This window comes from Acanthopagrus latus, chromosome 23 (genome assembly GCF_904848185.1).
Source record: "Acanthopagrus latus isolate v.2019 chromosome 23, fAcaLat1.1, whole genome shotgun sequence".
NCBI classification, from domain to species: domain Eukaryota; kingdom Metazoa; phylum Chordata; class Actinopteri; order Spariformes; family Sparidae; genus Acanthopagrus; species Acanthopagrus latus.
This window is the reverse complement of record NC_051061.1, coordinates 23,640,377-23,655,334: the sequence shown is the minus strand read 5'-3', so window position 1 is coordinate 23,655,334 and position 14,958 is coordinate 23,640,377. Positions and strand designations below refer to the sequence as shown.

Here is a 14,958-nt window from a genome sequence, read left to right as displayed (position 1 = left end):
CCTTCACTGAAGTTTTCATATCTCCTCACGAACAGAAGACGTTTTCCTTTTTCACTCCTGGAGAAGTCAGAAGTAGCTCTGCAGAGGGGTCGTTCATCGTAACGAGCGTCTCCACGGACTAAAAGGTGCCGCCTCTCCTCTCCTCGACCCGAACTAGACTAAAACTATCACGCTCTGATTTCATCCCATCAGGTATCAAAGTATTGGACAGAACGAACAACATGCTGATGGATTTCTCCTCTTAGAGCCTAAACGAAGCAGAGCTAAACGTGTGAAGTTTGTCCTGAAGGTCCTGTGTTAAAATCTAAAAGCTCATGAATGTGATCTGTAAATTTCATCCCCTCAGATTTGATATTTTTAGTGTAACAGGAGAGTTTAGCGAGCGTCCTCTGAGGACCGGGAACATCCACAGGAAGACACTTCAAATTCTTACTTTTTGCCTTCAATTGTGAAAAAAAAAAAATCTGTAATTATCTAAAACTACCTAAAATATCAAGACTCCGTGTTTTTTTAAAATATTTTCTCTGGGATAAGTGGCAGAAAGAAATGTATTCCTGATGAGGAAAATTCACACGATCCCCTCAGGTCAGAGCAATGATGCTAAAACATGGTGGACGATAGTAAACACTGGGCTGATGCTCACATGCATGTTTGTGAAATATATATTTATTTTCCTTGTCACTTAAATACGTGAATCAGTCAACATGTTTAAAACCACATGAACACACTGAAGTCAGAGGAACTACATCCAAACTTGGACCATCCAGAGGAAGTTCTCTTCTTCCTTTCCTTAACTGATGGTGCTTAACTTTTTATTATGAAACACTTTGTAACTTGGTTTTTGAAAAGTGCTGTAAAACTAAAGTTATTAATTATTATTAAAATATGTCCCGAGTCTTTACAGAAGCAGCTTCGTGCTGCACAGAGCAGATCGAGCCGGGCAGGACGTCAGACACAAGAACGGTACAAAGCATCAGGTCAACTTTCAAAAAACACAAACAAAAACGCTTCCGGTGAGAAATGAAGCCGCAGAGGACGGAACGAAAGTCCAGCCCGTTTAAATCAAGGCGTTATTCAACAAATACGCCTGCAGAGACACACTGGACGAAAGCAGAACGTCAACAGACGACGAGGTTTAATGACGACAAAAAAGACTAAACTGAACTTCAACACTTAAATGAAGCTTTCAAAGACAAAAACCCTCCGTGAAGGTAAAAGTGTTCGTCCAGTGTTCACCACTCCGACACTCTGAACGTGTTCAAACTGAACATGAAGCCGATGTTCACTTTGGTTTAATTGCACAGGTTCTGACCGCTGAAAGCACAGACGCGATCAGGATGTCTCAACAGTTCACCTCCTGTTCAGTGTCGACGCAGCTTTTGGGCACAAATAAAAAGACACACAAAAAAAAGAAAAAGCAAAACACCTGGCAAACAAACACGAAGGAGGCGACAGGCAGCATGAGTCCGGTAAATTAGTTCAAGCTAAGTGCGAGTGCCGAGAAAACAAAGAGGCGGTATCAAAGTGTCCGTCTGTTTTATCCCTGCAGCTCGCAGTGAGAGGTCCGTATGATGTGCAGCACACAGTACCGGTAAACGTCCAGGCGGAATCGAGCAGCTCGCAGGAGGATCGAGGTGGACGCCGTCGGACACTTTCACAGCAGCAGTTTGGGTCCCGCTCCGAAGTCTAATCTCTTCACCAGCCTGCCAAACACAACGAAAACGCTCAGGGAGCCGTTTCCTCAACAAACACCTCAACAGAGCTTTAGGAAAAAATAATTAGACGTTTAGATTTCATCAAACAAATAAAGCTTTTCTACCCGGACAACAACAAGTCTCCTCGACGACTGGCAGCTCACCCCTTGTTGTAGAGGCCGTTGGTAGGATGAGTGTCTGAGGAGCTGTTCTGGCCCGGCGCCGCTCCCTGTCCTCCAGCGTGACCTCTGCGGTTCGGCTTCTGCTCGTTGACGTACTCCCGACACGACGCCAGCTTCGACTCCAGGTTCTACGTACAGGGAAGAAAAGCTTCAGCCTCACATCGATGCCCTCTGCCTCGACATTATTCATCGCCTTAACGTGCCAGTGAAACACCAGATTATGTTGAACATTAAGTACATTTCGTATTGAAGCACATTGCTAAACATGAAAACACATCGGTTCAAATAAAGCATTTATCCAAACTAATAACAAACCGTGAAAAAATAAAGTATTTATGTTCGTTTGAGGGGAGAAAGCAGAGACACCCTGCAGCGTCACATGATAAGTCACCAGTCGATGAAAACAGAAAGAGACGATTCTTTTTAAAAAACACCAAACTTCTCTTCGGTCCTTTGAGTCCAAATCACAAGCGAAACTCTTACCCCGACTTTTCTCAGCAGCTCTCCGACGATGTTCAGAGCCGAGATTCTCGCCGACGTGGTGAGAGGAGTCGCCGAGAGGCTTTCACCTGCAGGAACACAACAGCTGATGAGTGTGGAGATAATCAAGTCAAACATGCAACAGCGACAACACATGATGATTTACATTAAACGATTATCTGGTAATCACAAGTTCTGTCTTAACATAAGGTAGCCTGTAGTTTGGAGGAAGAGAAGAAGAAGTAGTTTTGACAACAACACTCGCGGGCCGACCTCTGCTGATGGAGGGCAGCGGGGTGCTGAAGGACTCTGCGGCGGCTGGAGGTCTGGACGGCGTGCTGACTGACGGGGCGGGCTGGCTGGAGGACGACGACGTGGGTTTGTCCTCCACTCTTTTGTCTGGAGGGGTGAGGGGTGGGGTGGGCAGACCAGCCATGGATGAGGAGGAGGAGGAGGAGGAGGAAGGCTCTTTGACTGCACCGCTGAGAGACGGCTTCCTGTCCTGAACCTGCTGCTTCTGCTGCACGGCGAGCTCCTGTCTCAGGTCTGACGCACAAATAAAAGACGTCAGTTCAGCCGTCAATTACAACAAACTGCGTTCACTCTGACTGGAAACACGTGAAGAAGAAAATGCTTTGTGTAATCTCTGTTTAGCTGGTTTATGATCTGCGACAGAAACAGAAGTTAAGTCACTCTGCCAATAGTCTGGGAACCTTCTGGAGAGAAAGGAAGCTAAGACTGAAACTGTTTGCACATAACAGTCTGGTAACTGTCACAGTAACTTGATGTAATTGGTGTTTACATGCTGAATCACATCACACAGATACGTCAAACCCCTTTCTCCACGACAGCAAAGGTCTGTAAAACCAGACTGATCTGACAGCAGATCAGTGAGTCTCCACCTCTGGCCTCGTCCTTCAGCCTCTGGACGGACTCCAGCAGATTCTCCTTCTCGTCCAGCTCGCTCTCCAGGAAGGCGTTCCTCTCGATCACCTGGTTCATCCTCTGCTCGAAGTCCTCCAGTGACATGATGGTCGCCCTGAAACACACACAGTCAGGCTCCAGAACTGCTGCCCATTTTTATTTAGGTTTACAGTTACAGTTAAAGAGCGTCTGCGTGTGACGTCCTCTGACCTCTTGGTCCTCTCCAGGTCGTCGTTGGCCTGCTCCAGCTCTCTGATGTATTTGTGAAGCTGGTCTCTGACGGCCGTGGTCTCAGCCAGGTCTCCCTCCAGGGTGGAGATCTGTCGGTAGGCCTCAGAGTGCTGCGTCTCATACTTCTCCTGGCAGGAGGACGACCGCAGGACAAGGAGAGGACGCGACAACGGACAGAATACAGAAAAAGAGAGGTGAGTTTAATATCAGAGGTATATTCAGCTCATGAAAAGTGACATTTACTCATCTAAAAGCTTTAAATTCTTCTCCAGGAAAAGAAAACTTTGACACACATACGTCTGTTTCATGACCATCAACACCGGATCAGAACTTTACTTGTCAAACACAGTGAAAATCTTCCTGTGCTGAGCTTCATGGAGGGTTTGTGAGGAACAGAGAGTCGATACCAGACAACACGGCACACTTTCAAGCTTCAGCATGCTTTAGCTACATTCCACAGAGTCTCTGCATACTGGTCATACGAGCTGTCAGAGATTATAAAGCTCGTTTTACTGTTATGGAAATCTTTTTATCTTCTCAGCACAGGAACAGTTCAAAGAGGGGTGTGGTCAAAGCAAAGGCGCCAGAACTAAAAGTGTAGGAAGGAAGCAGGACCGGGTCCACTGGTGCCCCACTTCACTTCATCACCCCGGGACTGAAGGCTTTTGATGTTGCGGATCATTTGAAACTCTAGTTTAGCTGAGACAGATTCTGTCAACATGCTGGAGTCACTAGTTCTGTGTCTGTACTTTGTTTGGTCACTGTTACGATCACGTCCTTGTGATGTGTATTAACATTTGGGGAACGTTTCAGTGGTTTCAGTGCTAATTTCTCTTTAAAGACTCTGACTTGTTTCATAATGCTGGTTTCTTCCCACTGTAACAGTCTGATTACTGACTGTGGTTAATGATGCTTTAAAAGTGAAGATTGGCTCCAACACGAGACTTTTTTCCCCCTCTCCTCTTCTGTAACGTTACATTTATGAAGTTAAATAATTTCCCCTCTGTGCTGCAGTCAGGTTGATAAACAGGAGTGAAGATAAATCCACTTTTTAATCCCAAAAGTTAAGAAGACTTGTTGCTGAGCTCTACAGCTACATGACTTATTCTCTCCTGAATGATTAGCAGAAGTGTTTAACACCTCGTCACAGAGACACTGAGCTGCAGCCTCACGTTAGGAACGCTTGTGGAAACAGCAGCACACATTTCAATGACCTCACCCTCGAAGCACCGGGGACGCTGGGCAGAGCACAAACAAGGCTTCACAACGGACGATATTTATGCAGCGTTTTGTTTTTTTTGCCTCTGAACGTCTCAGCAGGACGACAAACAAAATATACTTCTTTAAAAAAGGGAGAAGAGGGTGCGAATGAACTGCGACACGACTGAAGTTAGTCTTATGTAAAGTGCTATCCCCTCCAGACACAGACGGAGCGAGAGTCATCAGCTGCCTTTCTCTGCGCTGAATCAATCCTCTGTGTGTGTGTGTGTGTGTGTGTGTGTGTGTGTGTGTGTTCAGAGAAGAGGGTCAGGCCATAAAACTCCACTAACTATCAGCTGATGAATATGGAAATCCCCAGTCAAACACACTTTAACAGGTCAGTTGGTTGAGTGTTATGAAAATGACCTGCCTGATGCAGCGTCTCTGTGCTTCAGTGTAACATTATATTACAAGACGTGTACATCTAAATCTAAAACACCCAAACCAAAGTTTTTTCAAGAATCTACATTGGGAAAGTTGGGGTTCTCGTTTCCAGTCTCTGATATCTGATAATGTCGTGTGCACCTTGTAGTTTTCCACCTCCATCCTGAGGCGGTTGTTGGCTGCGATGAGCTCTCGGTTTCGCGTCTCGCACTGTTTCAGCTCCGTCTCCAGCTCCACCTCGTAGTCCCGACTCATCTGCTGGAACTCCTGCAGCTCCTCCTGGGCTTCCTCCGCACTGCGCACACACACACACACACACACACACACACACAACCGCAGAACATAAAGTTTGTCTTTATTAACTTTAGAGGCTATCACAGCAAATCTGATCTATTATTCAATTTGGTTTATTGGTTTAGATTTGCTGGTTCTATTGAGTGAAAACACATCATTCACAGTCATGTTTAGAGCAAAATAATCTGACCGCACTGTGGAGGAAGGCTGGGCAGAATTATTCTAAATTTGTTTGGATAAACAACATAACCTGATCATTTCCCACCCAACCACAGGAAACACTGGGCATTATGGACTAAACACAAAAGTTTAAACATCGCAGAAATGTGTTTAATAGGAAAACAGCTTGAGGTTCACAGTTGTTTGTCTTGCAGGAGTGTCTCCAGACTCCCATTTCTATAAACTGAAAACGAGAGAAACAAATAGGTACTGATTGTTTTTTTTTCAGAATTTAATTGCAGAGCACCTGAGTCCTGAAACATCATATTAGATTCTGTTATAATCTTGCTGCCACAAGCTTATCAGCACAAAATATGAATTTACGCAACTTATATAACAAGTTACATGAAACTAAAAAAAACTGGGACTCTGTATTTTCATGGATGGACTGTTTCTCACATGCTTTCCAAAATAGTCACTTATAATGTGATCATACTTCAAAACCAATAAAAGACGACAGTGGAGGGACAATAACAAGAAATGTGTATTACAAAGTGTTAAGATGTGGCCCAGATTTACTATATTTACCCAGTTGGACCAGTATAGCACTTTTGACATCTTTTAACATGAGGAACTGCAGTAAGCAGAAGTGAAAATGGATCCTGGTCTGTTAAAAACAACATAAATGGGGCCCACTCACCTCTGCTGGTGCTGGGCAGCCTGCTCCTTCCAGTACTCCAGCTCCTCCTCCAGGGACCCAAACTCTGGAGGCTCCGGATCCCCCATCTCCAGCCCGGTCCGGATGGAGAGCTCACTCTCCTGTCACACCACTCCTGGTCTGGGGTTCAATTAAAACAAGGCAATTAGGCAAGTTCTGGTGGAGCAGAATTCCGTTTAGAAATCGGGCAATTTGTAATCAACGTCACACCGGTTAATGGAAAATCTCAAATTATTAGAAAACATTATTTTAAACGATCCATCTTGATTTTTGCTTTAATACGGCAATATGTGAAACATCATTAACCATCATGTCCCACATAAAATCTGAGTTTATAGACTTTGATTGTCACCGTCCTTCATGGAGTTAACGGTGCGCTGAGTTAGGAAACATAACGGGAAAATCGGACTACCACGGACTTCTCTACGAATATCAACGTTACAATTCTCTGAATAGTGTTACTGAATATATGCCGAATTAAAGATTAGAGTCTATCGATTCATAAAACGCCTTCACGTTTAACTAAATTTAGTTAAAAGTGGCTCATGACACTGCTGAAATAAATTAGTCACCAAATTTATACGGAGTCTGGACGTAGAAAACGGGTACCCGAAATGCTAATGAGGAGAAAATCAGACTTATCAATAGCGACGTTACACTTCTTTGAATAATGTTAGTGAATACATGCCGAATTAAAGATTAGATTCTATCAACTCACAAAACACCTTCAATTTAAGCTCATTTTGGTAAAATGAGAATCAAGCCACTGCTGAAATTAATTTGTTACCAAATTTATAAGGAGTCTGGTCGCAGAAAACGGGAACCCGAACAAAACGGTGCCTCAAAGATAACGGGTAATTTACGATACTGTCACCTTCTTTATCATTAGTTACACCTGCTTTTATGAACTTTTGAGACACTGAGCTCAAACTGTTTTCTTTCTACGAAACTTATAAAACACAAGAAAGTCAGAGGAATGTTCTCAGTTGTCTAAAAGTAAAGTTAGCTAGTTGGGCTAACGGAGTTTAGCGTTAACCATTTAAATCCCAGCTGAGATAAACACAACAGCCAACTGGAACTTACGCTCAACAGTTCGCTTCTTTCGACGCAATGTTGTTTTCTTATTCTTCCTCTAGATCGTCGTCATGAGCCGGTACAACAACCGACGGCTGTGTCGGTGAAGTCTGAAAGAGAGCCGGTGAAAGAGAAGTAGAAGAAGTCTCTCCGGAGTTGGAAACCGCAAAGTTGCTGCTTTCTTGGGAAGACGTCGAACAATACATGTTGCCATTCATATTGTCCAGTCCCACTAACCAATCACAAGTTAGATGGCAGCCTCGAGGACTCCTGTTATTGGTTGAGTGTCTGTCAATCAATATGTGATAGGCGGGATTAGGATCCTCGTCCAATCGGAGGAGAGATGTCAGAGTAAAACGGGTCCAGACGTTTTGATGGATTAGCAGCGGCCGGTGCTGCGTTCAAGTGCAGTCGAAAATACCAGGTAATATGAGCACAACATTAGATACCAAGGTCAATCTTCATGTTTCTGAAATATGAGCAAGCATATTCTCTGATGTTGAGTTGAAAACTGAGTTAAGTTAGAATTTTACATTTGTATACAATTTATGTTCGTTTGTCTTTGTGTTGAATGTTTCACATTAGGAGGCCACCTGACAAGATATTACCTGTTTTTCTTTTTTTTAGCTCTTCTTATCTGATCTATTATGTGTTTTTATGTGCAGTTGAATCGATAATTTAATTTTTGTTGAGCTTTTCTTTAAGGTTCAACAAATTTTTCTTTGATTTTGGAAATAATGAAACCTTTTCTTCCAGTGTTGCATTCCGTGACAGCTGGGAAAATCTGGCACTCAAATTCTAAACACCAATTTTCTTTATCTAGGCTTTAATTCGTTAGTATTGCAGTGCAGGGAATTCAGTCAACTGGACACGTTTTATTGCCTGCGCCATTTTATTTTTTAATTCAAACTGATTTGTTCAAATATTAAAGAATCTAAACAAATCTTGGGGATATAATTACCTCTCCTTTTCTGTTCCATTCATCACTGTGGTATTCTTCTGCTCTGCTTTCAGGAAATAACAACCATGCACAAATATAAATTAATTTAAACTACATTCTGCATCTCTTCCTCTTATGAATAAATATTTAGACTATATTTAAAGAAGTTAATAGAAACCAAAGGTACCTTCCATAACCTTTAACAGGACACTTCAAGAAAACTTCACTTTTATTTAGAATTGATGCTCATAACAAGAATTTATTTCCAGCTTTTTTTTATTTTTTATTCCTCCTTCTATGCAGATGATTTGGCCTGACTGTGGGTGGATGTGTTGTATTTTAAATCCTCTGCTTCCCCTCGTAATTACTTCCTGTTTTTACATCTGGCCACTTACATTATGTGTAGCAAACAGATGTCGGAGCGCAGCACCTGACAGCGTCTTTGACTCTGATTGGGGGAATTTCACTTCCTGTTGCTGGGGTCAGAGGTCACACTGGGTCAACGCCGTCCTTTTTCAGAGGGATTAAGCAGGCCTATCTGATCCTGGTTAATCCACACGCACCATCACTAGAGCATAAAGCTGTTATACACTCCAATCCTCTGTGTCCTTGCTTCATATCTGGGCTGCGTGTTTTCAGAGAGTCTTTACAACACCGACAGCAGATTACAAACATGCACGCGTGACTGTCACGAAGTGTGGAGGTAAATATAGAGAGTAAAATATCAGGGTGTAATTGGCCTAGCTTGGAATAAAAAAACAAGTGATAAGCATCAAAATAGTTGAATAGTTTTTTAGTGTTTGTCACCAAACCATCAATATAAAGACTTTCACACAAAGTTCTGAACAATCTTTGAAGTTTTATTTTTGTTTCGTACATGAAAAAACAGAGAATCTCTATGTTGTTATTCACTTAAAGCTTATCTACAGAAGGGCCGTGTCCAAACATCTTAAAGTCCAACTAAACTTGCTCCACCTTATTGTAACTGACAGGTACGTTTTCTTAACAATATCCGAGCCGTTCACACCTGGTGCAGCGCTTGTTCTGAAAATCTTCAGTTCTTTTAATCGTCTTTTTTTGATAACTTATAATAAGAGTCACAAATCTTCTTAAAAGTCTAAAGGAGAGCGATTCATGGGCGTGGTTTCAGGGAGGTGATGTGTTACGTGATAAGGTATCTGGGCTGATGGCAACCTATGTGATGTTTCAAGTAAGAGGACAGGATTAAGATACTGCAGCTTCACAGGTCAGACTAGGAGACACAACACGAGCGGGATGCACTGACACATGTGGTGACAACACACCAGGAACTGTTGAGCTTCAAATATGGATTGGTATTATTAATTAATCCGCCACTGAAAATAGTCCCCAATTCCTGAAATGGTCTGATGACTTCCTGATGCTTTCTCTCCTCAAAAAGATACTGATGACCCCCAGGGGAGGAACCATTTGGATTTGGGACACTTAAAGGAACAGTTCACCCCCCAAAAAGTTACATTTCACTCATTATCCCCTCACCTCCATGGTGATGCTCTCTTGTTTGTGGAGACTTCTGTAGCCAGTGTTTTCTTTCTTTCTCCAGCTGCTTCAGTTGTTTAGCAGAACGCTGCAACACTGTTTTGCTGTGAAGCTCCAGAACTGTTCTGTGGACTACGACACTTCACTTGACTTTATCTAACATAAGGGGAGGAGATAAAGGCTCCGCAAATCCACTTAGAAACCCCCAAGCTAGACCCTCCTTACATGTGCAGAACTTGCCTTAGAAACATCATGTTTTTAAGTTTTCTCAGTGTCAAAGTGATCCAGCGACAGTCGTCTGTACGTCCATCAGTAAACTGCAAACAGGAAGTGCTAACAGCTAATTCAGCAAAGTTTTGATGTAGATTTGAAGCATTTCATTTGTTTTTTGGTTGTTTTTTCATATTTTAAATCAAGTCTCCAGCTACTTAAGTTGTTTAGCAGGATGCTGCAACTTTTAAGGACTACGAGACTTCACCTGACTTCACTTTCCATCATCATGATGGCGGAGGGGATAATGAATGAATCTGGAATCAGTGCATCCCAAAATAAAACACGTAAACTCAATTTATAACTGTACACTAACAAAAAATATATATACTGTACCTCACTGTATTGATTAATATGAATGACTGTCACCACTCAGCCAAACACTGCGAGCTCTCCGACCTGTGTGGTCCAGACAGTCAGTCACCAAGAGAAGGCACAACAAGTGTAAAGCAGAAAATATGGAACCTTAAATCTGATCTTCACTGGACTGCAGGCTCACGTCAGCTCAACATCACAACATCACATCATCTCAACACAGTTTGTTCATCAGCTGTAAACAGGATGAAGCGCTCAGACCTCATATTCTGTGAATCTGTTCCACTAGAACTATTTTCCATCTGTGATCCAAAGCAAAACATCTCGATAACTCACTGTATGAGATTCGTGTTCCCCTGAGAAGGACTTCTGATCATTTAACCCTCCACTAATGTACAGTTAACACCCAAATGTTCAAATATTATGAGAATATTCAGCAGAAAGAACACATCAACACACTGGAGACTTCAACCTTCAGATATCATGACGACTGTGATGATGGGCTTCTCCTCGGCTCTCTGTGGCTTCTCAGTTTGTGGGTGCCGATTCGCAAAAAGTAGGAACCACACTGTCCTGTGACTGAAGCTCCAAGGCCTGAGAGAGAGGCAGCATCCTCCTCCTCCTCCTCTTCTTCCTCCTCATGCTGTCTTTAGTTTTCCCTCTGGATCTTTTGCTTCTTCCGGGCCAGTCGGGCCTGCCGCATCTCCTCCAGGGTCTTGCGAGGGTCCATGATGAAGGCCAGAGCCACGCCGGCCGTGCCGTCACCGCTCTGCCGTGAGAAGCACAGGAAGGTGGCCCAGAGGAAGGCGCAGCAGCCCATGAAGGCCGTTCTCATGTAGAGCGGCATCAGGACAAAGTTCAGAAACTGTGAAGAGGCAGCAGGATGAGAGGGCAGAAACAGGATGAGAGGTAAAGTCGACTAATGAGGCATGAAGAGTAATCCCCGAGCGTCTGAGCGACTCATCAATACAATCAACTTCATCCGATTTCATCTGGATTTTCTAATAAATTTGACTCTGTCGTTTGGTTTCAGAGGACAGTTTCACTCTCTGATCCCTCCAGTGGTCTGATTGTTCTAAGATTTGAATTCAGAGTTTGATTTCAGTGAAGTTCATCTAATTAACAGATATAAATGTGCACAAAACAATAACCAGTTGTCATGTTTACCTGCATGAATGGCCAGTACATGAGTCCAGTCTGAAAGAGAAAACAGGATGTGATGAGCTGCTTGACGACACAAACGACCTGATACTGAGTTTTGATTGGATGTTATGAGCGTTCGATCCTTTTTCATCTAGAAATACCAAACTGAAAGTTGTTGAATTGTTACATTTCCCCTCAGAATGAGCGGTTTAAACTTCAAACTATACAACTATAGATTCACATGAGCTGCTTCACTCCCAGGTTACTCTGAACATCTAAAGTAAAATCTTTCTCCTTCTAAAATATCGTGTCACAGAGGCGGCGCTCTGTCTGCTATCAGGGCGATGGAGAGGTGGGACGGCAGCTTCTCTTCAAGCCTTTAAACAACAGAAATAAAGTTAAATAAAATAAAGTTTTCCTCCCTCTGAAAGGAGCAAAGAGTCTCGTAACCTCTGTGTGACGGCTGTCAGAAAAAAAACTGAATGATCTGCAGGTAACAGAATTATTCATAGTCTATTGAAACCACAGTTATAATATAAATTACTGGTAAAACACCAGATTTCAAAACAGTTCTGAGGTGAAACAGATGAATATGAATATAAATAAATGTATTAAGAGTGTCCAGGGTGAAGGATTATAATAGTAAGTCCTTTATATTCTGCAGAAGAAATGAGATAACACTGCTGGGTCGCTTCTCACAGTGACCATCATGTGTCAATTCTAAACATACAGTTTATCAAACTTTAGTTAAAAGTTATTTTCACTGTTACCAAAGTGAAACGCTTCATGGAAGGTTTATAGCGATCAGTTTTAATCGCTTGATAATTGGTTCATTACTAAAGTTTAATCAGCTCTAAAAGTTTCACCAGTTCAACATTTTATGTACTTAATCTGCGTTGGCTTTAGACAATATGATGCACTGTTGAAGTGGAGTCAGTAAGTGAGTAAATCTACTTGCACCACTGTGAATAATGTAACTTAAATACATTTCTTGAACGCTGGTCTGTAATCACTGATCTGGGTCTTTTTGTTTTGTTTTTGGAAGGAAACTCAGATTTCTGGACACAAACGTCTGCACATGTTCACCAAGACATGACCAAGCATGGCAGCATGACACTGTGATTTCCATTTGGCAGGACTTCAGCTCCTGAACGTCCTGAAACGCTCTGACACGATTGAATTACCCGGCGTGCTCCCGGGCCGGGCGGAGCGCCCACTGCGCAACAGCAGCAAGTGAGACAATCTGGGTTAATCTGGCTGTGAGCTGGCAGCAGTCAGTGTGTGAAGGGAAGGTGACTTTCCTTCCTTTCTTACCTTCCAGGTGTTGAAGAACTTCTCTCTCCAGTCTTCAAAGATATCCTCCTTTCCCTCCAAGAAGCTCACCCCTGCAGGACAGAGGACACGTTTACGCACAGTTTGGAGTGCGTCATTACGCACATCCTTAAAACGCCTGTAATGACTCTTCAGCTTGGTACACACGACGTTTGATTGATTGGCGACCTTAATAGAGATTATTAAGGTCATCAGCTCATTACAGTCATTAGCTCACTGCTCAGTCTTTTATCTTTTTTAATGATTGTTGGTCAAGAAAGGCACAAAGATTCTGATCATTTTACAGATTTCTAACGGATTAGAGATGATCTGTGTTCCTGCTCTGACGGTTTTCTGACAAGACAAAAATAGTTATTTAGATTTAAATATTTGACGTTTTGGATGTTAAGATTATATTCGCACAGTATCTCTACCCAATCTGAGACCAAGCTGTGCCTCCACAGGTCGTGTCTTTGCATTAAATGTGGGTCTGCTGAGCTGAATCCATCTTACCCGTGTAGAAGACACTGGTGGCCAAAGGCGACGCAAAGCTTTGGTCCAGCAGCAGTTTGCGGAAAACCATCCCGGGGCACTTTCCGGGGAACCGCCTCTCCAGGGCTCGCAGCCAGAAGTAATTAAAGTTTCCATGGAAGCTGATGGCCACGATGGCCACGTTGCGAGTGTGTCTCCAGTCAATGCGCTCCTTCTGAGCGATGAGCTGATGGACAAGGTCACCGCCGGCGAATAAGCACCCGTACAGAGTGACATTGGCCAGCCAGGGGAAGCGTTTAGCGGCTTCTTTCAGCACGGCTCTTCTCATTTTGGCACCAGGGGGAAGAAGCTGAGGTCCCGCTTACAAAGTGATGCTGGACTGCCTTCAATTCAGCAGTCACAGCGCAAACATAGCGGTTGAATCAATTCGTCTGGGCCCTGATGTCAGTCGGCTGGCCGGCAGGACGCAATCCATTTGTGCGCGGTAATCGGGGAGGGATTAGACGTTTCCACCGGCAGCAGGAGTATCACACATGATCAGATCTCAGACGACTAATGAGAAATAAAGAGTGCAGCAGAAAGTTTCTCACACACTCCTGTCGGCGTATTTCTGTGTGTAAAACCTGCCATGGCTCCACTTTGCTCCTTGGAGAGGGCTCCTGGCGTCCTGGAGTCAAGCGTGCGTAAAATGCGTCCAGGCATTATTAAACAAAACCAGACACGGAGAAGCTTCTTGAAAACGACTCCAGAGGAATAAACATGTAAAATCTAGATCATTCTGTCTGCTCTGACTGTCCGTGTCGCTCCCGGTGAATCAGGTGCCTCTCCAACAAATCCTGCGGGTCAAGCGCTAATCTGAGTGGGGATTGTCGCAGGCTGTCCAGACGTGGATCTCCGGTCTAACTGCGTCACAGACATCCACAGCAGCAGCTCGATGTCCCGACGCGCGTTCAGCCACTCCAGGCGCTGTGAGATCAGCGCATCATCGCTCACGTCTCCTGCAAATCAACGCAACTGACACACAGTGGAGGGACGTCTGGGGATGCAGGCTGAGGACTGCAGGCCTGAGGAAACAGAAATATGTAACGATATAACGATATATGCCACCATAAATACATTTTTAAAAAATCTCATCATAATAATGACATGAATAGTCAAAATAGTTGGATAAAAAGTGATTGTCATGAGATAACAAGTAGTCTTGATATTAAAAAAATATATTTATTAGATTAAAAATGGATATTAATTAGTTTAAAAGTCAAAATTATTAGATAAAGAGTCAAAATCTGAGATTTAAATTATATATTATGAGATACATTTCAGAATATTAAGACTAAAAAGTCATAATTATGACATATATAAAGTAGATTTGAGATTAGAAGGTAAAAGGAGAATATTCATAAATGTTCCCTTTTAAACTAACACACACACACACATATGAGATTTAAACTATATATTATGGGATACATTTAACAATTTTAAGACTAACTTTTATGACACAAAAACTAGAGTTGAGATTAAAAAGTAACATCTGTTAGATTAAAGATGTCATGACTCTGGATTCATGTT

At 42.9% G+C, this 14,958-nt stretch overlaps 2 protein-coding genes across 4 annotated transcripts; both read right to left on the bottom strand.

Moving 5' to 3' along the window:
• Positions 1-515: 515 nt before the first annotated feature.
• LOC119013500 (nuclear distribution protein nudE homolog 1-like) lies at positions 516-7,636 on the bottom strand. Of its 2 annotated transcripts, none has more exons than XM_037088083.1 (9): positions 7,410-7,636; positions 6,309-6,446; positions 5,297-5,450; positions 3,491-3,639; positions 3,259-3,395; positions 2,630-2,902; positions 2,360-2,445; positions 1,820-2,004; positions 516-1,703 (listed from the first exon to the last, which is right to left on the bottom strand). In XM_037088083.1, exons 2-8 carry the CDS (start codon positions 6,392-6,394, stop codon positions 1,855-1,857), a joined length of 1,035 nt encoding a protein of 344 aa, XP_036943978.1. In that variant the 5' UTR covers positions 6,395-6,446; positions 7,410-7,636; the 3' UTR covers positions 516-1,703; positions 1,820-1,854. The 2 variants fall into 2 exon arrangements, with proteins under 2 accessions (XP_036943978.1, XP_036943977.1); XM_037088082.1 differs by having other exon boundaries at positions 1,859-2,004; positions 7,410-7,635.
• Positions 7,637-9,179: 1,543 nt separating this feature from the next.
• mpv17l (MPV17 mitochondrial membrane protein like) lies at positions 9,180-14,383 on the bottom strand. 2 transcript variants are annotated; one of them, XR_005072894.1, is made up of 5 exons: positions 13,411-14,383; positions 12,901-12,971; positions 11,611-11,640; positions 10,916-11,308; positions 9,180-10,527 (listed from the first exon to the last, which is right to left on the bottom strand). XR_005072894.1 is itself a non-coding variant. In XM_037089142.1 (4 exons), exons 1-4 carry the CDS (start codon positions 13,715-13,717, stop codon positions 11,093-11,095), a joined length of 624 nt encoding a protein of 207 aa, XP_036945037.1. In that variant the 5' UTR covers positions 13,718-14,383; the 3' UTR covers positions 9,180-11,092. The 2 variants fall into 2 exon arrangements, 1 of the variants encoding a protein (XP_036945037.1); XM_037089142.1 differs by having other exon boundaries at positions 9,180-11,308.
• Between the last annotated feature and the right edge of the window lie 575 nt (positions 14,384-14,958).